We start from the raw sequence: 24242 nt of genomic DNA, 5'->3' as shown, positions 1-24242 counted from the left end.
CCGCTGACTGACGGCGCTGCCAACCCCACACCGACAAACGTTGCTCAAGTCAAGCACTTAGCTTCTCAACTCGCTCGAGGACCTAACTTGTCCAGATCCTGGAAAAATGTCTGACGACGATGACTTCAGTACGTGATTACTGTATTGATTGTCCGAGTCTCTTGCTGATTCATTGGTTCTGCAGTGATGGATGAAGGTTCGCGTTTCAATTTCCATTTAGGTGTTGAACAATCGTGGGGCTCTTCTCTAACCGTCGTTTCCGCGTTCATTGTTGCATATGTTTTGCGATAGGTGGCGATGAGGTGAGGACGAGCAACAAGGTGTTCACGCGAGAAGGCTTATACACTTATTTTCATTTGAACTATTATTCCACAGGAGTACGATTTCGATTATGAGGACGATGACCAGGAGGATGTGGACACGGATATGGAAAATAAGTACTACCAAGCCAAGAATTATAAAACAGATAATCCAGAGAAGGCACTGGCGGATTGGCGATCGATCGTCGAGACTGAAAGCCCTAAGGGCGAATGGGGCTTCAAAGCGCTGAAACAGAGTACAAAATTGAACTTCCACAGGGGGAAATATCAGGAAGCCTTGAAAGTTGAGCATGTCTTAACTAGCTGCAATTCTTTCCTGGTCCCTGTATTGCTTCTTCACCGCCCTATCTAACTATTTTTGATCATGGTTTTTTTGTACAGACTTATACCGAACTACTGGATTATTGCCAAACTGCTGTTACCAAAAACGCGGCCGAAAAGGCGATCAACGGGATCCTGGACTATGTTGGTGTCGCTCAGGATTTAGATACCTCCTTGATGCAACAATGGTATGAGGTCACCCAACAGGCTCTAAAAGCTGCTAAAAACGACGTGAGTGGGAATTTTTATTTTGCGGCGACAAACATCCTGCCCTCAAAACTTGAGACTAATGGCGGACCGTTAAATCTGTTCCTGGACTAGAGGTTGAACTTCAAAATCGAATTAAAATTGGCCAAGATATGGATGGACAAAAAAGAATACGCCAGACTAGAACTGGTTTGTTTTCTTTTTACGTGCAATCTGGATAACCATTAATGATACCTTTCTCACTCGAGGTATTCAATGGATTGTCATTTAGGTCATTCAAAAGTTGCGGATGGCCATCAACGCGCCTAATTCGGCATCTGGTTCATCTAATCAAAAAATGGAAAGCTTTGACGGTGACAATTCTATCGGAACGCTTTTATTGGAAGTGTTGGCTATCGAGATCCAGATGTATACTGATCGAAAAGAGAATAAGAAGTTGAGGGTAGGCCATCATCATTCTACTTATCTTATCTTAGCAATTCACACTGCTTTATCCATCCTTGACTTTAGGAAATTTACGATCAAACCCTGACTGTCAAATCAACGATCCCCCATCCGAAAATAATGGGGATTATCAGAGAGTGCGGGGGCAAAATGCATATGTCTGAAAGTCAGTCTGAGATTTACCATAGGTTAGGCATCACAACTGTTGAGCCAACAAATAACCCTTCTTTTCTTTAGAAAATTGGACAGATGCACAGTTTGATTTCTTCGAAGCGTTCAAAAACTACGATGAAGCAGGCTCGCCGCAGCGAATATCGTCCTTGAAGTATTTGGTCCTGGCACACATGCTGATGAATAGTGGAATCGATCCGTTTGACTCTCAAGAAACTAAGCCGTTCGTCTGAAGTTGCTTCAGCTACCTCACTCAATGCACCCATTTAATTCCTCGGTCATTCTTCTGAACAATAGATATAAACAAGATCCCCAAATCGTTGCAATGACCAATTTGGTGGCGGCCTATCAAAGGCAAGACGTCCACGAAGCGGAGAAAATTATCAAGAGTAAGCGATTCCCATCCGTTAGCCGCCCCTGCTTCCATGGGAATCAACGTAGTTAACTGTCTCTATAGATAATCGGGCCACGATCCTCGATGATCCATTTATTGCCAACTACATCCAGGATGTCTTGACGTCTCTCAGAACTCAATGGATTTTAGGAATTCTTCAATCGTACAGGAAGATTGAAATTTCTCACGTCGCACGTGTAAGTGATTTTTTATGTTACATCTGAAGTCCGAATAATTGTCCTTTTTACATCTGACAGGTGCTCAATTTACGAACCAGCAATTGAAAATCTCAGATGGTGAGGTAGAGGAAATCATGCTCCTCTTGATACTTGATGAAAAAATTGCAGGTCGACTAGATCAAGTCAATGGCGTACTTGAGCTCAATCAAGAGTAAGGTTTCATTTTTTTTGATTATTGGCTGGTAGGTCAATCACGTTGGGATCTAACTTTTCTACTTGTTTTAAATTTTCTCACGCTCAATTATAGCTCTGAAGTTGAAACCCGACATTATAAAGCATTAGAAAAATGGAATTCCGAGCTCAACAAGTTGCATTCCAATCTGATCAAAAAGACTAGCAATAGCTACAATGCTTTCAGCTCGGGTAACCAATTTAGCAGCAACCAGTCGTTCTATGCTTGATGTCGTTTTCATCATCATGTCGCTGGTCACCATGATATGTTGGGATATACTTCGATGCCTGTTTTATGCCGACTTGTATGAATAACAATTGCTGGAATGAATTGTTTCCAATATATTCTAGAACAATTCTTTCTTTGCTCTCTTGTCTTTCCGAGCAGAGCTGGTTCAGATCATGATCCCTTCGTACACCTCAAGGGCGCCTCTCAATGGACCTCATGAACTGCGGCTGACGGACCAAAGCATTGTCAATCAATATTTTCATTGAACGAGCTGTACACACGTGGATAGAATCCGAGAACACGGCCATCGCGCTTCCAATGTTCCAACAGGCCAGTTAATTCTGTGTTGCATTTATCACTCTTAATTTGGAGATATATTTATGCATTTCTCTAATGACAGCGGGGTTAGTAACTGTCAAGAGAGCTACTTAGGGCAAAAGCGTTTTGAATTACACTAACAAATGCTATCTGGCTCTCGGTTTCATCCAGAAGCCGAAGGTAAATAAGCGGAGAGATTTCCCCTTCTGCCCGGCCAATTGTTGCCAGTGGCAGGATCTCTAAGAAATCTCCACTTCTCCTCATCAGGATTATGCCGATGCCCTCTTTCCTCAGTGGTTTTATGCTGCTATGTGTTACTTGCAACGCTGTAAACATTTCTCATTGGATTCAGGCGACTACGGATGCACCCCCTACCTTGGAAGATGTCCTCAGTCCCATGAAACCATCTCAGCTACAAACATCAGATTTCAGCTCTCCAGTGTCGAGTCTCCCCTCCCCTCGCATCTACCTCCTCCCAAGGTTTCGAACTACTGAATCCAACTTCTCTTCCAGGTGCAATCAAGATAGTACCGATTCCCACCAACATGCAGCTTTTCCTGTTAATTGGGATGAATATGGGCTTGAGCAAAATGCCAACCAGATAGATAAAATCCTACATGATTGGAACAATTTTTGCCAAGCTGAAAAGGAAACTCCAGAAAGTTGGCCCCATGCATCAGAAAGACTGATAGAAAGACCACAATCACTGCATGATCCGACTCATCTTGCAGCAACCACCTCTGGTGATTTGGTGCCCCCTTCACCAGGAAAAAAAAGTAGTCAGTTGATGACAACTGACATAACACAGCTCTGGTTTCAGCTCCAAAGCTACTCCATCTGCTAGTTAAGGGCTGGCTGGCACACAGCTCAGTGCCCATTTTGGCACAGCTGAAGCCTCTAGCTTGCATTTTTCACAAGCTGCTCCTCAGCTTTGTCCCAGGCACAGCTGCTGCTCAGCCTTGGCCCAGGCCCAGCTGCCCCTCAGTCTTGGCACAGGAAAAGCCACTGCTCAGCCTTTGCTTGAGCAAGAACGGGTGTTGATAAACGCACACCCGTCCCCCGGGGGCACACCCTCGCCCACGCCCTTCGAAAAGGGCGTGTGGCGCTGGTTGGGTGTAACACACCCTTGAAGGATGTCTCCCGTGCGCGCGGGAAAAATCCTTCAAGGGGGGAATATGCGGACCGGTCAGGTGGACCGCACGCCCTTTATCAAGGGTGTGCGAGTCGAAGGGCATGCACGCCGCTGTATGGGCGTGCGAGGGCGTGCACGCCCCCACATGGGCGTTCACGGGCGTGCACCATGGCTCGTTGGGAGCCCCTCGGCGGGCAGGTGCAAGTATACCTGCTCGCCGAGAGCCCCTCGGCGGGCAGGTACAGATCCCACCTCGCCGAGAGCCTCTCGGAGAGCAGGTATACATACACCTGCTCGCCGAGAGCCTTGCCTGCTCGCCGAGAAGAATAACTCTCGGCGAGCAGGTATACAAACACCTGCCCGCCCCCCTCGGCGGGTAGGTGTATGTATCCCTGCTCGCCGAGAAGGATAACTCTTGGCGAGCAGGTGCATGTATACCTGCTCACCGAGAGCCCCTCGGCGGGCAGGTGCATGTATACCTGCTCGCCGAGAGAAATCCTCGGCAAGCAGGCATACAGATCCCACCTCGCCGAGAGCCTCTCGGCGAGCAGGTATACATACACTTGCCCGCCGAGCCTGCTCACCGAGAGCCCCTCGGCAGGCAGGTGCATTTATACCTCCTCGGCGAGCAGGCATACATATCCCACCTCGCCAAGAGCCTCTCGGCGAGCAGGTATACTTGCACCTGCCCGACGAGGGGCTCTTGGCGAGCGGGCTCGGCGGGAGGTGCATGTATACCTGCTCGCCGAGAGAAATCCATGGCGAGCAGGCATACACCTCTCGGCGAGCAGGCATACATATCCCCGCTCGCCGAGAGCCTTGCCTGCTCGCCGAGAAGGATAACTCTCGGCGAGCAGGTATACAAACACTTGCCCGGCGAGCCTGCTCGCCAAGAGCCCCTCGGCGGGCAGGTTCAAGTATACCTGCTCCCGAGAGGCCCTCGGCGAGGTGGGATCTGTATGCCTGCTCGCCGAGGATTCCTCTCGGCGAGCAGGTATAAATGCACCTGCCCGCCGAGGGGCTCTCGGTGAGCAGGCTTGGTGGGCAGGTATATGTATACCTTCTCGCCAAGAGGCTCTCGGCGATGTGGGATCTGTATGCCTGCTCGCCGATAATTTCTCTCGGCGAGCAGGTATACATGCACCTGCCCGCCGAGGGGCTCTCGGTGAGCAGGTATACATGCCCTGCTCGCCGAGAGTTATCCTTCTCGCGAGCAGGCAAGGCTCTCGGCGAGGTGGGATCTGTACCTGCCCGCCGAGGGGCTCTAGGTGAGCAGGCTTGGCGGGCAGGTGTTTGTATACTTGCTCGCCGAGAGTTATCCTTCTCGGCGAGCAGGGACATACACCTACCCGCCGAGGGGCTCTCGGCGAGCAGGTATATATATGTACATGCACCTGCCCACCGAGGGGCTCTCGGCGAGCAGGCACGGTGCACGCTTGTCACGCCTATGTGGGGGCGTGCACGCCCTCGCACGCCCTTGATAAAGCTTTTCAAAGGGGGTGGGCGTGGGCGTGCCCCCGGGGGACGGGTGTGCATTTATCAATGCCCGTTCTTGCTCAGGCAAAGGCTGAGCAGCAGCTGGGCCTGGGCCAAGGCTGAGCAGCAGCTGGGCCTGGGACAAAGCTGAGGATCAGCTTGTGAAAATTGCACTAGAGGCTGGATAGCCAGCTGGAGCAGGTGTCATGTCAGTTGTCATCTAGTGACTACTGATTTTTCCTGGTGCTTGGTCAAGAGGAATATAATTTCCAAAATTCAAATTCCTCTTTAGAAGAGCTTTCACACCAACAGGAATATAATTTCCAACATTCATATTCCACTTTAGAAGAGCTTTCACACCAAAAAAAAGAATTTTACAGTCCATCATTTTCAGTAAGGTCTGCTACTATGGATGCTAAAACCAACACCCATTTTCTTTTGTGAGAGAGAGCAAAAGCACAAAAAAAAAGAAAGACTGGACTGCGTCCAAGATATGTTTAGGATTTCACAAATCCCTGAAAGCAATACAGGAATGAGCCACAAATCTTCATCAGCTGAACTTTTAAGGAACTTTCAAGCACAACTATTGGTACCTTATTCCCAGGATAGATTTCACCCACACCCACCAATAGGGGCTCAACCAAGACCAACAGTTCTTCTGAAAAATGACTCAAAAAAGAAACAGAGGATCAGCCACAATTCAATGGAATGCAACAAGCTTCCATTGCCAAACCAATCATGCATCAAATACAAAACCAATTTACATAAACCAGAACAAAAGAGCTCCCACTCAAAATTAATAACCAAAGGTATATCACTTGTGAGGAAGGAGATTCCAAATCCACCAGACAATTCTGGGCCTAGATTCAGGCCAGCTGTTCTGAACCAAAATCTAGTCATCACCAGAATCCAATAATACCCTTTATTGATGGGGAAATGTCACCTCACTTTAACACAGGATTATTTCATATGCATGTAGATCTATATGCGGCTGAAAAACTGAAAGTACAATTTATTATATCATTAATTGAGAAAAAGCAACTGGGAAATAAACTATGTATTTTTGAAAGTGAACTGGAGGCAACAATTTTGAAATTTTACAAGAGCTTTTGCACTAAGTTACCCATCATAAGGAACATTGTTAAAGCACAGAGAGATGAAGAAAAAAAACAGACAGACAAGAAGAAGAAACTATTTACACAAACAATTGGTTGAAATGTTCTGGTCAAATAGAAGGCAATGGATTGAATTTTATCAACAGAAATGTGGAATTAACATTAAAGAAATTTCAATAAACTACCATAAATGTTGTGCTATGTATATGGATAATGGTTACCTCTTGTTTCTACTCTACATAGATACAATTACCTCTATCATCATGAAAGATGACCAAAAATACTCACCAGGAAAAATGATAAAGAGAAATTTTTTTGGTACCCTTAGAAATGTTTCAGATAACTATAAATCAATTATTCAAAGGTTAGGGTACTGGACAAACCAGTATTCACTTAATGAAGTTACATACAATACAGATGTAAGTCAATTCTTGGAAAGAATTCCTCCTTCCAATAAGAGGGTTTGGAAGTCCATAAAAACTTGGATGGATGAGGCTAAGGATAAAAATGATATAAAATTGTTCCAAACCAATCATTCAAAGAAGAATTTCTCAACATTTTTGAAGACATATCCTTTTTTTCTGTTGGTCAAATGAATGAGATAATCACCAAGATGTATTAAGCTCAAGATTGAACTTTCTCACAAAACTCATTCATTTTTTAACTTGATAGTACTGATGTACCATCTCACAACACCATGAGGCTGCATTGGGTGACTTCCTGTTGAGATCCAAGGGCCTCCAAGAAGTGCTCTGGAGCCCCAGAAGCTAGATTTCCCTGCCAAAATCTAGACTTTTTGTGCCTATATCCACAACTGTGAGGGTCCCAGATGTGACAGGAAGCCATCCATTATCACATTTGAAAGGCTTTCCCAAAGTGGTTGGTGTGAGTGTTTAATATTAAGGCCCTGTTTGTCAGAGATATTGTTTAAGATGCTGATATTTCATGGTATGCTTCTATCAAACATGCTTTGTATTTAGTCTATGATAGTACTGATCAAACTGGACTTCCTCACTGAATCTAGACCATACTTTATCCTTGTGTGGATACAGTCCCTGTCACAAGACTTAAGCCCCGTTTGGCACCGGAATAATCAGCAACATATCACACAAATATTTCATGATTATGTCGGTGAAATGCCGATGGTGTTTGGCAAAGTGACATTTACATATCGTGTAATTAGACTTACTAATGCTTGATATATCGGCAGCTCAGAAAGTGAGACCCATAACCCTCACAACTCGTAACTTCCAACAACCTCACAACTCGCAACTTTCAAAAACCAATGAACAACCAGGCTCCACCCAACCAATCTGGAGACACTCAACACCTAGAATCCACCTTGCAATTGCCTCGTACACCTAACTATCGCGGCCGCGGCGGCGGGAAGGGTTGTCCAAGAGGTTCACGTGCGGGAGGACCTATTTGTCACACTACAGGGAATCATGCAGCTACTGTTGATGCAATTGAGCGCCTTGGTACACCATCTCGAGAGTCTCAAGCAAGCGGTACAGCAGGAGACTTTGAAAACCCAGAAGATCAAACAATTACAGCTTCGACTCCCTCCCATCAAGGCCCAAAAAAGCTATGCTGGACTGGACCGATGGAGGTGATGCTCCTGGATATTTATGTCCGAGAGGTCAAGAAAGGAAAACAATCCAATAACGGCTTCCAAAACACCTCTCACCAACACGTAGCACAACAACTGAGGGAGGCTTTCCCTGAAACCAAACAGCTACTTGACTACAACAAATGCAAGACAAAGCTAAACCAATTGTTCAAGAAAGACTACAATCTATTCCTTGCATGTAAGGAATTGAGTGGGTTTGGTTGGGACAAAACATTGTGCAAGGTCACAGCATCTGATGAAGTCTGGGAACGGTACTGTGCTGTAAGCCACTCCGTTGTCCATTTTTTCATTGCCATGTCATAAGAACTGACATCAATTGGCTTCTTTTTGGTTTCAAGGTGCACCCGAACACGAGGAAGTTCTGGGGAGTCCCTTATCCTGAGTTTCGCAACTTGAATAAAATAATTGGGACTTCCTTGGCAACCGGCAAGGGATCTCAATCACTTTCTCAGCGATTGCTCATGGAGACCCAACCAAACGATCCGAAAACTTTGGGTGATATAGTTGATTGTCAGAACAAACCTGCGAACAGTCCAACTAACTACCTCTCTCGCGGCCACAAGAAAGACTCCGTTGCAAGTGCAATCAACGGCTTGGTTGGATTCATGGACTCCCAACGACTTGAGAAAAGGGAATCTTGCAAGACCAATCTTCAGCTTGCGATGGAGCTCTATCAAGATGCGCACGCCAAAGAGGCTAGTCAACACAAGGCCTTGGATGCTTTCGCAATCTTCCGAGACGATATAAATGCACAAATGTTTTCGAGCATCAAAGACAAGGATCTTTGATCCAAATGGCTTGAACAGCAGATTGATAAGATGCACGGCAACTAAATTTTCATTGTACTTCACTCAACTTCAAATGATTTCCTCAATTTAAACAAAACACGATTTCTTTTTCTCTCTAATGAAATTCCAGCTTGCTCTAATAAAAAAACACCTGTGATATCTGAAATGTGAGAGATCCAAAAAAAGTGAGAGGTCCAAACATTATGTGAGAGAAATAATGTATGGGAGCGAGTACAAGAGCAATCATCATTGCTGCCTTCTGGCCAAGGTTGAGAGGTACTGCTGCCATAGACCCTTGGCGATGGAGTCTCACCAATTTTCACACTCCTCCCTCTTGCAATCACTCGAGTATACACCTGTGGGGGGAGGATCAATGACCTCTTGATTGTGGAACAGGCTATTGGTGCTATCGGCATTTGCCTGATCAAAAATTTGATTGGTCTGACCGTTCCGTATGATGTTGATATTGTGGATGCAAGCACATGCAAACACAATATCATACTGCTGCTCGAGGTTGTACTTGCTGGCCTGCATCATAATCTTAAATCAACATTTAATCACCCCAAAAGCGCTCTCAATAACGTTCCGTAGACTTGAATGTCTTAAATTGAATAGTTCCTCTTTGTTTGCTGGTCTAGAAGCCGAAAAATTTAATTAGATCTGTGTATCTATTTTGATAAGATGAAGAGCTATTCAAACTGAACTTCTGCCAACAATCGCTTGCTCTCGTAAGTGATAACTTGTACCTCAATAAGGCACCAAGGTTCCAGAGCATAACCAGCATTGGCAAGATAAAAATGGCCGGGATCAATATTGAAATCCTGCGATTGTGCATCTTGAAGTACTCGGGCATTGTGCGCGCTGCCCTCCCATCCCACTCGCATGTATGTGAACTTCATGCTGAAGTCACACACACCTAGCACATTCTGAGACAAGAAACCTTTTTGATTGTGGTGCGCCGCTGCTCTTTCAGCAGGTACACTTGCCGGGACGTGAACACCATTGAGTGCCCCAAGACATTGGTTGAAAAAAGGAGTGAACTTCGGATTTGATGCTATGTGATGATGGGTTCGATCAGGCAACGGAGCAATGAAAAACTTTGGAGCAACCTGGACTATGAGTTCGAGTATGTGCCGGAAGACCCTAATGGCACAATCTGTTAGCTTTTGAACATCAAAGGTTCCAAAGTAAGATTGCATACCTTGATATTGTCTCCCCAGAGTGCTGAAACCGGTCTTGAGTCTGTCAATTTGAGTTATTGTGGCCGATGATGTAGAGGAAAATTCCTAGTTGTTCTTCCATCGGGAGGAGTTTCGAGACAGGTTCATTTTGGACACCCAAGAGCTCATCGCATATGAAAAGGAAAGTTGATGTGGTTACTCAAAAGATATCAACCGTACGGCAAGGATTTCCCTGAAGAACTGCCAGGGTATAGTCTGCACCAGATAAGGGCAGGTCGTTGTAGGGCCTTCGAACACCTCCGTAGCGAGTCAAAGTGGTCAGCAGAAGTGTGATTGCAATCATAAAAATGTTTTCTTCATCAAGAAGAAAATCATCATCTTCCGTATTGAGGTCCATTAGTTTTCGAGGTTGATTTAAGGTGGGTGGATGGCTGATTTGCTTGGTGGTTTGTTGCAGCGGCTGGGATTATTACGATGTACTGCCAAACGCTAGCGACATATTAAATTAAAATTTATTTCAGGTGAAATAATCAAAATGTCACTGATTATTTCACTACTGATTATTTCACCGATTATTTCAGTGCCAAACGGGGCCTTAGCTTCTGTGACTTTCACTCACCGGTTCGGGTCGAGTGGTCGGCATATTGGGTGACATTGACCCGGGGTGGCCTGTGTGCGCGCGAGCCATGGCAACCGAGCACTCCCGGGGGGCGGGCCGGCGGCGCAATAAAACTGAACACTGCACCTTTCAAGTTGAAGTTTCACAATCAATCGACGAGGATGTCGGTACGGCCTGGTACGGCCTTTTGCCGACATCCTGCCTCGTATCGAGGATGTCGGCAGTAAACAGGTATCTTGAAATTGGGTATATGCTTCAGTTTTTCTCCAGTTGTGTTTGATCCAGAATGACGGGCCTGTAACTCAAGCTGCAGCCTTCCGAATCCGAGTCTCCAACATTAATCCGCACGCATTATAAACTGCAAGCTGTCCCCTGCACATTTGGATGGAAATTGCAGGATTTTAATACCTGCTGCGTCATTCTCCCCCACAATACGACGAGCCTGGCTCGCTAGTCGTTTACCTTCCCGCTTGCACAGCCAATGGTCTGGGAGGCGGCAGGCTTTCGAGATTTGCAGAAACTTTCAAAGCTTGAAGCGCAATTGAGAGGTTGGGCGATTCACCAGACTGTTAAGCTCTACACGGTCAGGCGCAGCGCAGTTAGACACAGGGTGATCCCTCTCATGTGTTTCGTTGTCGCCAATCACTTTAAAATTAGAAAGCTCTGATCCAATGGCGAGAAAAGTGGCGTTTCGTTGAGGTCTTCCCTACGGAGCCCGAATAATTCTTGACCTTGTTTCCCTTTAGAATTGACGGAACACTCTGGCAATTATCGCTTGATTACGATGTAGCACATCTTTTAATAAACCAAGAATTTCATTGGATGGATGGACAAATTAATGCCTGAAGTTTTTGAACTCCAACACAGCCGCTGAATGTGTGAACATAAAAGGTGACCTTTCAAAGTCATTTTTCCAGGTCATTCCCGAAAACTGTTTGTTTCCTCCTTCAATCCAATTGGCGTGTCCTCAGCATCCCTTTCCACCAGATATCTTACCCTGATAGGGCCTCCAATTTGACCGTTGTTGCTTGAAAATTCGTAGTAATCAGAGACAAGACAGAAGGTTCCTGTAAAAACCAACAGATTCAAGTTCAATTAGTGGTCTTAACGTTTGACAATAGAGTCAATGATACCATCCATAGCCGGTCGCCCCAGGATCCCTCGATCTTTACTACTCAAAGCAAAATTTCATTTCATTGGTTAGTAATATAGTCTACGAAATTGGAAAGCATGATCCCTTCAGGACAATAATAAAATTCTCACTGAAATGATTCTTCTAAAACTAATATACCAAAGGATGAAGTCAAGAAACTGACTTATGACAAAAATCGCCTCCTCTGCTCCATGCGCACAGTACTCTTTATCTGCGCATCATTTAATATCCCAAAAACGATTTCGACTGAGCTGTTGAAAAATCCAAGCATATTTAGTACCTACAACTCCTCCAGTTTCAATTTCAAGTCGTCAAATAAATCCCGAATTCCTTGTTTCATCAGCGACGTAATTGGTAGTAACAACTCGAACGGCAACTCGTTGTACTGGAAAGAGAAAGTTAGCCCGCTTTCGATAGACAGGTTTTCAGAGGTTTCATGTGTCAATGATGCGGTAACAATATCATATTTTCTCTCGACTTTCTTCTGGTATAACAAGCTTTACGAGTGACATGACATGGTTGTGGACAGCTGAACCAATTTTTTCCCTCTTCTTCATTTCATGTTCCTCGGTGTGAATCTTCTTTTGATTAGAAACAGCCCATACCAGGAATACCGGATTTGGAACTGAATGGAGTCACTTATGTAAATAATTCCCAACTTGACTCTTGATAACTCGCTTAACGATCATTTTATCACATCTTTAATCAAAGAAAACGGAATTGGAGTAATAGCAGAAGCAAAAACTGATGAATTTTGTGTTGTTTCATACCAGTCGTCTATCGATTTTCAAAGTTCCTTAGACAACAAGAGCTCCGTGGGATTCGCGATAGATAAATTTATATTTCAATTGGAGCACAAAGTGGCGTTGGAAAAAGGATCAGGCACTGGAGGTAGCTCTCAGTTTGAGCCTGGGGAAAATTTGACGGACGAGGAAGAACACATAAGGCAAGGAGAGAGACGAAAGCAAATGGCGAAGGATGAAGTTTTACTTCTGACAACTTATTGGAAAATCTATGGCGCCATGGACATTGCACTACGTGTGTTAAGCAACCAGTCAGCAGCCAAGATTTTGAGCTTATCAAAAGGGTATGTCTGATCACCAAATCTTGGGATTGATTTTACCGACAACTTGATCAGCTTATGAAATCAAGCGCCCCTATTATTTTTGGCTTCGATACCAAACCAAACAGGCCAGGATTTGTTCTCAACTTTCAAAGAGCCAGGTTGGGGGGAAAAGTGAGGGAAATTGAATTCTACTTGACTCAAGTACGTACCGCATTTTGATGAGCAGCTGTACAAAAAGCAGCGGTGGGGCTTACTGTTCTTGTTCTTCACCTGCGCAGATCCTGAGGAATTGTTTGAACTGCACTGTAATCGATCGGAAAAGGTTAATCCTACTAGCAAGAGCAAGCGGAGTTACAAACCGAACCTTATCTGCGACCGAGACTGTCAACTCTACTGAGAAGACGGAACACCATTTAACGCTTACCTCCGGGAGTGGTCAATCCCAAAGGCTTCTGAAAGTTTACTGTCGTACCCAGGCTTATTTCATCTTGGCATTCATTTTACTGTTTTCAATGACCTCGTTAATTAGATGATAGATGATACAAGACGTTAATTAGTTTGGCCAACGAGCCCATATGACGGTAATTTATCATTTTCGGTATCTAGGGATTTGACCGGCCATGGGGGGGGGGGCTGAAATTGATTATGCGTCGTCAGCGAATCCCGAAAATTGCGGAACGACATCCCAATTGCATTGATTGAGATTCGTCGACAAGTGTCGACAAGTCTTGGGTCGACAAGCCAACACAGTGCCTTAAATTTTTGACTCATTACTTCTAATTTTTCCTTGACATGATCTTTTGGACGATCTCCTTTCATTGTATGTGAATCGCAACAGGGAGCTGGGAGAGGCTGGTCCAATCGTGACCAGCCGCCCAGCAACTCAGTCGCCTTGAAGCAAGCTTCAACATGAGCTCTGAAAAATCCCGTGCGATTTAAGGCCAGACTAGTTTTTCCGATGCATAGTGGAGTTCACAATAAATATGTTCGCTCTGGTGCGTTTCACTTCAAGAACGTATCCAAAGCACTGGACATTCGAGAAAGTACTCAAAACGAAAACTTGCTGAATCAGGTTGGGAGTGGCCAAAGCCTCCGGAAAGACATCGAGCTGTCCAAGTACCAAGTTGAAAACAACAACTCGCTCGGAGGATTGCTGACGACTACTGTCCCTAATGTAAGATTCTCCCGACGCTCAGTTGAACCCGACCCACCAAAAACGCGAAGGCTTTCGTCAATGAAATAAAAGTACTCTCGGGTTGATCTTATCCAATTTTGTCTGTCATGAGGAGCGGCATTACATACCTCCTTGGAGGATGAGTGCGTGGTGGATGATGGTTCCGAGTTGCACTTTGGCTGAACCCTGCCCGTGCCAGGTACTGCTAGTCTGTGGTTAAATCTTGCCCGTGGCAGATATTTCAGTAAATAACTGTTGTTGATGAACTTCATCCCTTCAAATTGATCATTTTTTACAGCTTGATTACCTGGGGCCGTGCTCAGTAAAAAGATTTGAGCAAAATGCCTTCCACTGCTTGAAAACCTGAACTTGGCGTGAATAATTTTGACCCACCGAGTGGCCTTCGGCCGGAAGTAGTTCAGTCGTCTAGTCCTCCTTCGCAAGGGAGCTCGAGGCCCGGGGAACACGGAGGCGAGCTTATAGCTTGAAATCAGTGTTGGGATGGGTGATAATTGCGCAGAACTTGAAGCTTTCTCCTGGTCTTGGAATGGTGGGCTGCCATTCCAACCAAACCAAGATTCAAACCACACCTGTTGAATTGGACGCTCATGTAGCTTGGCTTTGTAAATTGATTGTTCACTTCCAGGCTTCTTTGATGAAATTCATCTTGCTCAAAATACATTTTAGTCAGATCAGGTTACACATAGCGTTGTGATTGAGGGATATAGACAGCACCACGGAGATGACAGATATTTCCAATGTGATAAGCTTCTGCACTACTCTTAAGTAAATTATATGGGTTCAATGAAACGGTAATCCGGTGGACATGCCAGTTGGATTAGGCAATTTTTGCCGAAGCTCTCAAACCTCTTCCGTGGGATGTATCCTACTTTTCATTTCATGAGCAGACCTGGAGCGGAGAAGTGACATTTGGAAATCCAGTAGCACTGGGTTGGAAATCACGAACACGGAGAAAGATACATCTGAGGAGTTTGACCATCATCCATCGTGCCAAATAATTGGTGGAGGTAAGCAAGTACACTTTTGAAAAAGTGACTGATTCGTCAACACCTTCAATACCTGTGACATAATAAATAATTTATAAGTTTTTTGGTTAAGAATAAAGGAAAGAGATTGATGGATGAAACAACCTACATGCCATCGGAGTTAGCACCTTTCGGTTTGGTAATTTTGACAATGTTCTTATGAAGTAGATCGGTCAAAAGGGCGTAGATGTTTCTGAGATCCAGTAGATGTTGACGACATAAGAAAATCGATTTGCGATCATGTTCTTGCTGGGACAGTGGTGAAGAAGAATAGGATCAGAGCTGTTTTGACTTTGATTTGATAAAAAATCACATGCAAGGTTGTACGTGCTGCTTCACTTGTGGCTGGTTTCAGAATGACTGATTGTGAGAGGATAGACAAACCAAGGCAAGTTGATAATCTTCAACATTTGGGTACTTGATCAATTTAGACGCCAACTTGGCTCGCGACATGTTATGTTTGAGCTGTGCTTCGAGCAGACTAGTTTATACGACCGTAGTGATTTCAATCACCAATTTCAGGCTGTATTAGACAAGAGTTGAAAAGCTCTACCTACTTATATCCACTGTCCTGTGCGCGTGAAAGCTCTGAGAGACACTCTTCTTGGACTTGAACACCAAACGTATCTCCATCTTCCTGAATTTTGTCGTATTTCGATTTTTAGATCAAAATGGAGCACAAAATTGTTTATCGGTTATTGATCGCCTGTCCAAGCATATCAGAACGATAAGTATGATCTCACTATCTTAGGAACCAATAAATTGATGTGAATTTTGATTGCATTCGTGATATTGATCAGTTCCTCCCAATGTGTCCTCAAGAAGATGTAGTGCGCGTTCACTTTTGGATTGCTGGCCACGTCTGAAAATAAGAGGAGTCGATGATAGATCGTTAGTGTGCAGCTTGTTGATGAGGTTGCAAATTATTGATAAACGGATGTATGTCGCACGGCTAGGGTTTTTAACTCCACCAGGAGCGGTGTGATCGGTTGTTGGTGGTTGGGTTTCTTTGCCATTGGTAACTTTTCGTTTCTTCCGACCTGTGTTGTTATCAGGCTCATCAGGAGGCGAAGATAAAGCTGGTTCGGTAGGAACTAACTGTCCCAGAGTAGAGTCGGAAAAGTTCTCTAGGACATGATTGATCTCCAATATCTGAAAAAGTTGAAATCGGACATTAACAAACGAACGAAAAATGCCGCGTGATTGGCGGAGCTTTGAAATCTCAAACTTTTCAAGGATTATAGAGGATGAATAGAGCTTAACTTTTGCTGGCAATCGAACGTGAATTGCCTCTTTGCCTTTCTGCTCGATCTCTTGCGTCCAGTTCTTCAGTTGATTTTGTACGGTCTTGTCAGTTGCTTCGGTCCACAGGGCGTTAGTGGTTGCCATCTTCTTGCCTTTCTTGTCAGGTTGTTCCGCGGGACAAGCGGATAAATCCTGTTGAAATGCGACTGTTGGCAAACATGTAACCCATCGGGTATTGATCCGAAACAGGTCCGGTCCGGCAGAGCATCCGATGGGCTTCGAGGACCTCTCTCGGACCGTGCAGAATATATTTGCTCAGGACTGTCACACTACACAGATGTGACAGGTAGGCTCCCCGAGCAGTGACAAGACGCGAGCCAACAGAGTTTCGGAGTTTCGGAGGCCCGAAGCGCAGCTGACAAATGTACAGACATTCATGACAATGACACCCTTTGATCAACGGAAACGAAGCCCTATTAAAGGAGCTCTACAAAGCGACGGAGACTTTCCATGGTTCATAGTACAACGGACACGACCCAGGAAACTGACGAAAGACGCAAAAACGTGCCAGGGCTGACGGAAGCTTGCCCGATTGATCGAGCATCAACTCCATGCCATCATCAGGAACATGAAGAACTTCAATCGCCCATTGATTCACAGCATCCATTGAACAATCAAACTCAGACTGGACAAACTTCTGAACATTGTATGCCTGTTCCAAGCTATGTATCCCATCTGCTAGCTGATGCTAGTGCTGAACCCCGCTTATTTCCACCCGTGTTAATTGCAGGGTTGAAATCCTGGTCAAAAGTGCTCTCACCCGTTGCGTGGCTTGAAAACAAGTCAAGTGTTGCCAGGTTGGTGTCTCTATTCATCGGCGTCAACTTTCAAAACAGCATTCAGTTTGCTTACCTATTGTTCTGCTCTTTTTCAATAGAGACCATTTAGCCAATGAGCGAACCTTTCTGGCCTGGTTCAGGACTTCATTGAGCCTAACGTCCATAGGCATCGGTGAGTTTTGCTTATGATTTTGAGTCGTCCGTTAAACATCATCTTAAACTTATCGCATTCGATGTCTTCGGCTTTGACAATGTACAGCACTTGTTCAATTATCACGACTTTCCAAACAAATCAAGGTTGCTCAAGTTAAAAAAATAATTACCTTGGTCCAACCAATCATCGATCCCTTATCACATCCATCATTTTCAAGTGGAAATTTGTCTGGGCTTTCTGACCCATCCAACTCAATTCAATTCTCGCTCAACCAAATCAATCAGAATTTGATCAACCTTCAATCCGTAATCGACGAGATTCATGAAAATGTTGATTCGATAAAACGGACTAAAAGTCTTGCCAGCGTGATCGGAAATTGTTATGTGTGCATTGGATTGTTCTTTCTTTTCATTGGTGGGTAACTCTTTTTGCATCACCTTTTCTGTTCCTACGCGCAACTGTGGACTGATTTCGGTTTTTGGGGGTCCCAATCTTCAGGTACGCATAGATATTTTCGGGTTCAGCAAGTCTTACAAACGGGAAAATTTCCTCACAGCAGAAGGTCGATTGGCCTCACCACCTTTGTTGTCTCTGCTTTATTGATTGTCACAACAATTGGGATGTTTAGAACCACTTTATGATTTTTGTCTTTGAATCTTTCTTTCCCTTTGTGCTCTGTATCAGTAACAGGGTGGGCAGCGCACTACAAGAAAAAGTTGGGCAACTGCTGTCAGTTGACATGCAAGATGCTTCAGGATAATGACCATTCAAACTCCCCCAAAGTACCTAACAATATTTCTTTGCACAGTCACTGTGCATAGAAGCATTGTTGAAGTAACCTATTAAAAAGGTTCAGCTAAACACCGCCTGCTGCCTTCTAGCTTAACAAAGCCTCGCGAGCACTTGCTGGCGAGAGCCATGCGTGAAGTGCATGCAAGGCTTAGAGCATCTCCACCGTGCGGGACTATCTGAGAGCATCCACATCCGTGGCTAGATTAGCCTGGGCTAACTAGCTTGGATTACAATTGGAATCAAACTTAACAAAGTCCCTCAAGACTTGGGGCCCCCAGGGGGTAGGCTGAACTCGCGAAGCGAGCCTCCGTCAGGAGGGACGACCGTACCTCCCCATTCTGGCGCACCAAGAATGGGTTTTTATGCCTCTTTTCACTCTCTTCCTTGTACAATTTTCACAGGACAACATTCCTGTTTTTTTTTTTTGACTGCTTGTCAGCGCAAGATACTATTCAAGAGCCTTGTATTTTTTTATCTGTATGTACTGCCACATATATCCTCTGAGAAATTAACCAAGCAAAAATAGTCACAAAGAATTAACCAACTCAGTAAGAGAGATCAGTAGATTGCCAGAGTACGGGCTGTCAGAAAAGGAATGGCTCCATGTCAGGCTCGGTGATGCCAAGACACGAAGTCCTCTAGCTACACGAGTGACTGCGGCGAGTGGGCGCGTCTGTAGATGCGGTAAGATGATGGTTTATAAAGATTTATATCCCTGATGGGATGTAACGGAGGGGCCGCGAGAGCAGCGGAATGGTTAAGGTGCCCTCCGGGGCGGTTCTTACAGGGCCTGACAAGCAGGGGTAGTATGTCCTGTGTTGTCTGGGGTCCGACAAGCGGGGGTTGTTCGACAAGTTCCCAAGTATATAATTGATGGGGATTACTCCCGAGATGATAAAGAGAAAATGAGCTGGACTTACTGTTGGAGCAGGAGTCCAGCGACGAGCAATGAATCTAAAAACAATCTAACACAAGCTGAGAGCGAACTGATCAACGAATATGTTCGGCGAAGTAGTGCGCTGCTGGGCGGTTAAAGTGATTGACGATTCTGGGGAGCCAGAGTCCTCCCAACACCGGCTTTTATGCTGTTTCTGGGAGGCTCGTCGGCTCGCTATTCTCCTGGATGGCCTTCCAATACATTTTGTTGGAAGGCACAGCCTCTTTACTGGTCTTGCTACTCGCAAGACCCGTATCTCTTGGATACCGGTCACAAGGAAGATTCTTTCTTCTCGGAACTCGTTTAAAGAGTTCTACTCGAAATGACACGCTAGAGATCCTCTGCTCTCGAGTGGAGGATCACTAGGAGTCGGTTCCTATGCGGAGCTCTTCGGCGATTCGTGTCCGAGTCTTTCCGCTACTGTTGCTGCGACGGAGCTCGGAAGAAGATTGCTACCACGCGACCAGGTACTGTAGTTCTCTGAGTCGCGTGGCTTGATTGTTTAGCCGCCTACTGGCGGCTGTTGTTTCCATGCGACCAGGTACTACAGTACTCTGTATCGCGTGGCTGAGTGATTTAGCCGCTAACAAGCCCACGTAGTTTTCGCGCAACCAGTGGCTGTCTGCTGAGTATTACGTGGGTCTTTTTATACATGCTCCCTTGTTTTTGTTACTTGTACCTAGTTGGGATATATTGTACAGAAGAGATTCTGGACCGCGCGGCGGTCCCGTTGGTGTCTAGCTTCTCTAGGAAGCTATTTGTAATATTTAAAACAATTTAAAACAAATCTATGCTGCGCAGAGATCCGCGCTGCGGTCTGCTCTGCACCCGGTTTACGGTGCTCTTGGCTGCGCTACCGGAGCTGCAGGCGGGGCTCTATTCTAGAATGGTAGCCCGGCTGACATTCCCCACCACCAAGATAAGTTACTCTTAACTTAGCTGACTTTCTAAAATTATTTACGTTTAGAAGCTCTGTAGCTACGTAGGTGAATTGCACCGTCCGGGATGTTGTCTTCTGGCAGCCATTCATCTTTATCTGCAGATTGGTTTCTGTATCTTACAAGGTATAACCTTGTATCTTTTCCTGAAATCCTCTCCTTTTTATCTTTGAGGATCTTATGTACCTTAAGTTGTTCTTTCTTTGAAGGTTCTTCTATGGGTACCGGTAACGGTTTGGGGACCACTTCATTTGCTCTTGCAACATATTTCTTGATAAGGCTTACGGGAAACACAGGGTGTTTCCTACTGAATTCTTCTGTCAAAATTACTTCTACTGCATTTTTACCGTGTAGGTTCTTAATGACAAAAGGTCCCACAAACGCGGGTTTCAGTTTTCTGCTACCTCCCAGATTATTAAAGTTCACTGTGGACAGAAGCACTGGATCTCCTATTTGGAATTCAGGTTCTTTGTGACTTTTGTCCCAGCGAGTTTTACTATACTCTGCTGCTTCTTGGACACATCTGGCTGCGTGAGAATTTGTTGCGTCTAACATCTTTTTGAAGTCCGCGGCGGTTGGGTGGGCTACAGGTAATTTATCATTAATAGTATCCTTAGGTAACCGCGGTATCCATCCTCTTTCTAAGATGTAGGGCGTTTCTTTTGTAGTAGAATGTTTGCTGCTATTATATGCCATCTCTAATGCTGGCAACAGGTTGACCCAATCATGCGTGTACCCGTCACTGTTTTTAAACTCTAATCCAAACGCACAGAACCTTCTGAGTAGGTCTTCTAATGTTTGTATCATGCGTTCTGCTAGGCCATCTGTCTGCGGATGGTATGCAGTGGAAAAAGCTAGTTTAGTACCCAGCATATCATGCAAGTTTCGCCAAAATTCTGATGTAAATTTAGGGTCCCTGTCACTTATAATAATTTTTGGGATACCTACGTCAGCCATTATTCTATTCCAAAATAATATGGCTACTTCCATAGCTGTATCATCTTTATGATGCGGGATAAACCTGGCTCTTTTTGAGAACCTGTCTACTACTACTAGAACAGAGTTGTAGGAGAAAGGTCCTCCAGGGGGTAGGCCAGTTACAAAATCCATGTTGATTATTTCCCACCGCGTTTTTGGTTCCGCAATGGTTTGTAATAATCCAAATCTCTTGCCGGTTTGCTTGTTAGACTTCTGGCAAATTTCACATGACTTAACATATTCTTTAACCTGGGTTTTCCAGTCAATCCACCAGGCGGTTTGTTTGACTCTTTCAACGGTACGCTCTTCGGAGAAGTGACCGGAACCAACATTGTCATGGCATTCTTGTAACATATTTTTTATGTGACTCTCTTTGCTTAGCACAATTACGCTAGAATGTCTATGGCGAAAATAAATTATGCCGTCTAAGAGTGTGAATTGTCCGGCTTTGTAAGGAGTCAGCCATTTCTCCGGTAGACTAGCAATCAATTCTGGCGCGCTGTTTTCATTGTCCAATATATTGATTAATTTAACTAGCTCCATATCTTCACTGTAACTAACTCTGACCTCTTCGAAGAATACATCATCAATGTCACATACATGAATGCCTAAGATTGGAAATACATCCTCATCTTCTGGGTCGTACGCTGGGTTATCTGGAGTATTGGGTAGAGCCCATCTACTTAGTCCGTCGGCATTAGTATGCTTAGCTCCCGCTCTATGAATTATAGTCATGTGGCCTCTATATTGCTGAATTGCGATTTGCCATCTGAGCATGTGACGGTTAGGTGTTTTCATATTCATGAGAGTTTTCACAGCAGTACAGTCGGTGACTACTATGATTTTACAACCTTCCAGATAGTAGTGTAATTTTTCTAATGCCCAAACAAGGCAGAGACATTCCATCTGACTAGCGCCGTATCTCATCTCTGTTTTACGGACTTGTCTTGATATGAACAAGATTGGTTTTTCTACCGGTACTCCATCTATAATGAATTCTTGGTGTAACGCGGCGCCTATTCCCTCAAAACAAGCATCTATGTACAGGATGAATGGTAGAGCGTAATCTGGTTGAGCTAAGACAGGGGCAGTGGTTATGAGTCTCTTTAGCTGCTCATAGTCTTCTACTCTCCCGTAGGTCATCTCAAAAAATACATCCTTGCTACATAGTTCATACAAACTTTTGGTTATGTTTGCAAACCTAGGGATGTGTTGACGGTAATAGCTACAGAATCCAAGAAATGACTGCATTTCCGTAATAGTCTGTGGCATAGGTTTGAGTAGTACTGCCGCCACTCTATTTTGATCTATAGCTAGTGATAAACCTGAGACAATATGGCCTAAGGCTTTAAGTTCTTTGAATCCAAAGTTGCATTTCTTAATGGACATTTTCAAACCGGATTTTATTGCCGTTTTGAGTACTAATCTTATTTTCTCAAGATGTTCCTCCCAGTCCGTAGAATATATGATGATGTCATCTATATACACCATCATCCAGCTTTGTCGGATAAAAGATCCGAATATGGTATCCATCATACGCTGAAAGTGGGACGGCGCATTTTTAATACCAAAAGGCATGCGCAAATATTCGTAAACACCTAAGTGGCAGATAATTCTCATAAATTGCCTACTCTCTTCCTTAATAGGAATTTGGTGGAAACCTTTAAGCACGTCCATTGTCGTGATAAACTTCGCGTTAGCCAAGTTATGTAACGAGTGGTCTATACGGGGGATAGGGTAATTATCCGCTTTCGTATAATTGTTAAGCGCTCGAAAGTCTCCTACCATGCGGGACTTCTCATTATGCCATGCTATTATTACTGGTGTAGTTATTTCCACTTGCTCATTATGGCCTACTTTCCTCAATACTTTAAGTTCTAGAAGTTCCTTAATGTGAATTTCTAGTGCTTCGCGGGACTTAGAGCTCGAGGGATACGCCGCTCTCCTTAGCGCGGGGGGATAAGGAGGTTTGCAAGTAAGTTCTATCTCAATGTCATGTCCGGAGATATTGCCTATGGGCTCCTCTTTTGTGCAAAAAGCTTCTTCATGTTCAAAGCAAATTTTTAACACATCTAGATGTTGGTCTTTGCTCAGTGTGTCACTGACAGCAGCTTGAGACATGTAATCTTGACGGAAACGGTTCAGCTCTTTCTCGTCTTGGTTTCCTTTTACAGGGCTCTGAAAATTGATGTTACATATCTCAAACTTCCTTTTCCAATCTCCACCTATAGTGTAGAACCTGTCTTTACTTTGGAAAACATCTATCCCGTAAAGACAGAATGCATCATTCCCCAAGATTAGGTAATCACACACAGCATCTTCTAACACTACAAATTCTATATGTAGTCTAAGTGAACCCTTGGTGTGCGGGAAAATTAGTGGCATCTTTACAACTCCTATAGGCTTAAGTGCAGCATTACAACTACTAAACTTGGCACGCGGGGTTGGGAGTAATTTCTCCCGCCATCTTGGATAGTACCGGCTCAACAAGTTGGTACTGGTACATGAACAGAAGGCTCCAATGTCTAGGAGAGCTTTAACTTCTTTACCATCATAGAGAACAGTAGTGTAACTTGTTTTGCCTAGGGTATAACTCATACCTTCTTCTGGCTTATTAGTCATCAATTTGGCATCAGATACATGTCCGACTCCAGCGGAAGGGTTCCATTTTTGTGGCAAGTTTGAATCACCTTGGATTACTGTAATGTGAAGGGGGTCACCCAAGTCTGCTTGAATCACGTTGCAGCGGGCTATTGGTTCGGAGCCACAATCCCCGGTGACACTCTCCCGGTCATTTTCAAAATGTACTATATCAAACTGGGATCCAGTGTCAGAGTCGCCTTCGTCATCTGTAAACACCTCAATGTTATTAATCCTTCTGCGGGGTTTGGGGCACTCAGGTCTCTTATGGCCCTTTTCCCCGCAATTATAACACTCAGGAATATTAGCCTTCTTTGGCGCAGTTTCAGCAGGTTTTGTGCCGGTGGGCGCATTATCTCTATACACAGCACTCTTTCTTTCTTCATAAGATTTGGGCTTCTTATCTAAACCTTTTGCAGCAATCACCAATTCTATAACTGAGGCTAACTCTGCTAAGTCTACGTCAGGATCCCGCAGGCGACACATTACATCATGCTCTAAGTCACCCCGACACTTTTTCAATAT

General features: G+C 44.6%; 4 protein-coding genes across 4 annotated transcripts; 3 read left to right on the top strand and 1 right to left on the bottom strand.

Annotated features, from left to right (window-relative positions):
- Positions 1–186: 186 nt before the first annotated feature.
- PtA15_3A176 (uncharacterized protein) lies at positions 187–2497 on the top strand (the record flags this gene model as incomplete). The annotated part of the gene is made up of 12 exons (XM_053167118.1): positions 187–196; positions 292–302; positions 376–603; positions 702–872; positions 963–1037; positions 1120–1290; positions 1359–1458; positions 1530–1686; positions 1761–1852; positions 1921–2054; positions 2135–2247; positions 2344–2497. The coding sequence occupies 12 exons, from the start codon at positions 187–189 to the stop codon at positions 2495–2497; spliced, it is 1416 nt and encodes a 471-aa protein (XP_053018367.1).
- Positions 2498–11881: 9384 nt separating this feature from the next.
- PtA15_3A175 (uncharacterized protein) lies at positions 11882–13507 on the top strand (the record flags this gene model as incomplete). The annotated part of the gene is made up of 6 exons (XM_053167117.1): positions 11882–11954; positions 12110–12360; positions 12501–12551; positions 12682–12995; positions 13100–13175; positions 13253–13507. The coding sequence occupies 6 exons, from the start codon at positions 11882–11884 to the stop codon at positions 13505–13507; spliced, it is 1020 nt and encodes a 339-aa protein (XP_053018366.1).
- A 1792-nt stretch (positions 13508–15299) lies between these two features.
- Positions 15300–16583, bottom strand: PtA15_3A174 (uncharacterized protein; the record flags this gene model as incomplete). The annotated part of the gene is made up of 6 exons (XM_053167116.1): positions 15300–15443; positions 15579–15675; positions 15752–15831; positions 15938–16056; positions 16145–16346; positions 16458–16583. 6 exons carry the CDS (start codon positions 16581–16583, stop codon positions 15300–15302), a joined length of 768 nt encoding a protein of 255 aa, XP_053018365.1.
- A 366-nt stretch (positions 16584–16949) lies between these two features.
- PtA15_3A173 (uncharacterized protein) lies at positions 16950–18073 on the top strand (the record flags this gene model as incomplete). The annotated part of the gene is made up of 5 exons (XM_053167115.1): positions 16950–17145; positions 17230–17296; positions 17377–17450; positions 17538–17846; positions 17931–18073. 5 exons carry the CDS (start codon positions 16950–16952, stop codon positions 18071–18073), a joined length of 789 nt encoding a protein of 262 aa, XP_053018364.1.
- Between the last annotated feature and the right edge of the window lie 6169 nt (positions 18074–24242).

Source organism: Puccinia triticina, chromosome 3A (genome assembly GCF_026914185.1).
Source record: "Puccinia triticina chromosome 3A, complete sequence".
Classification (NCBI taxonomy): Eukaryota; Fungi; Basidiomycota; class Pucciniomycetes; order Pucciniales; family Pucciniaceae; genus Puccinia; species Puccinia triticina.
The sequence above is the reverse complement of the archived record's forward strand: the minus strand, read 5'-3'. Positions and strand labels throughout refer to the sequence as shown.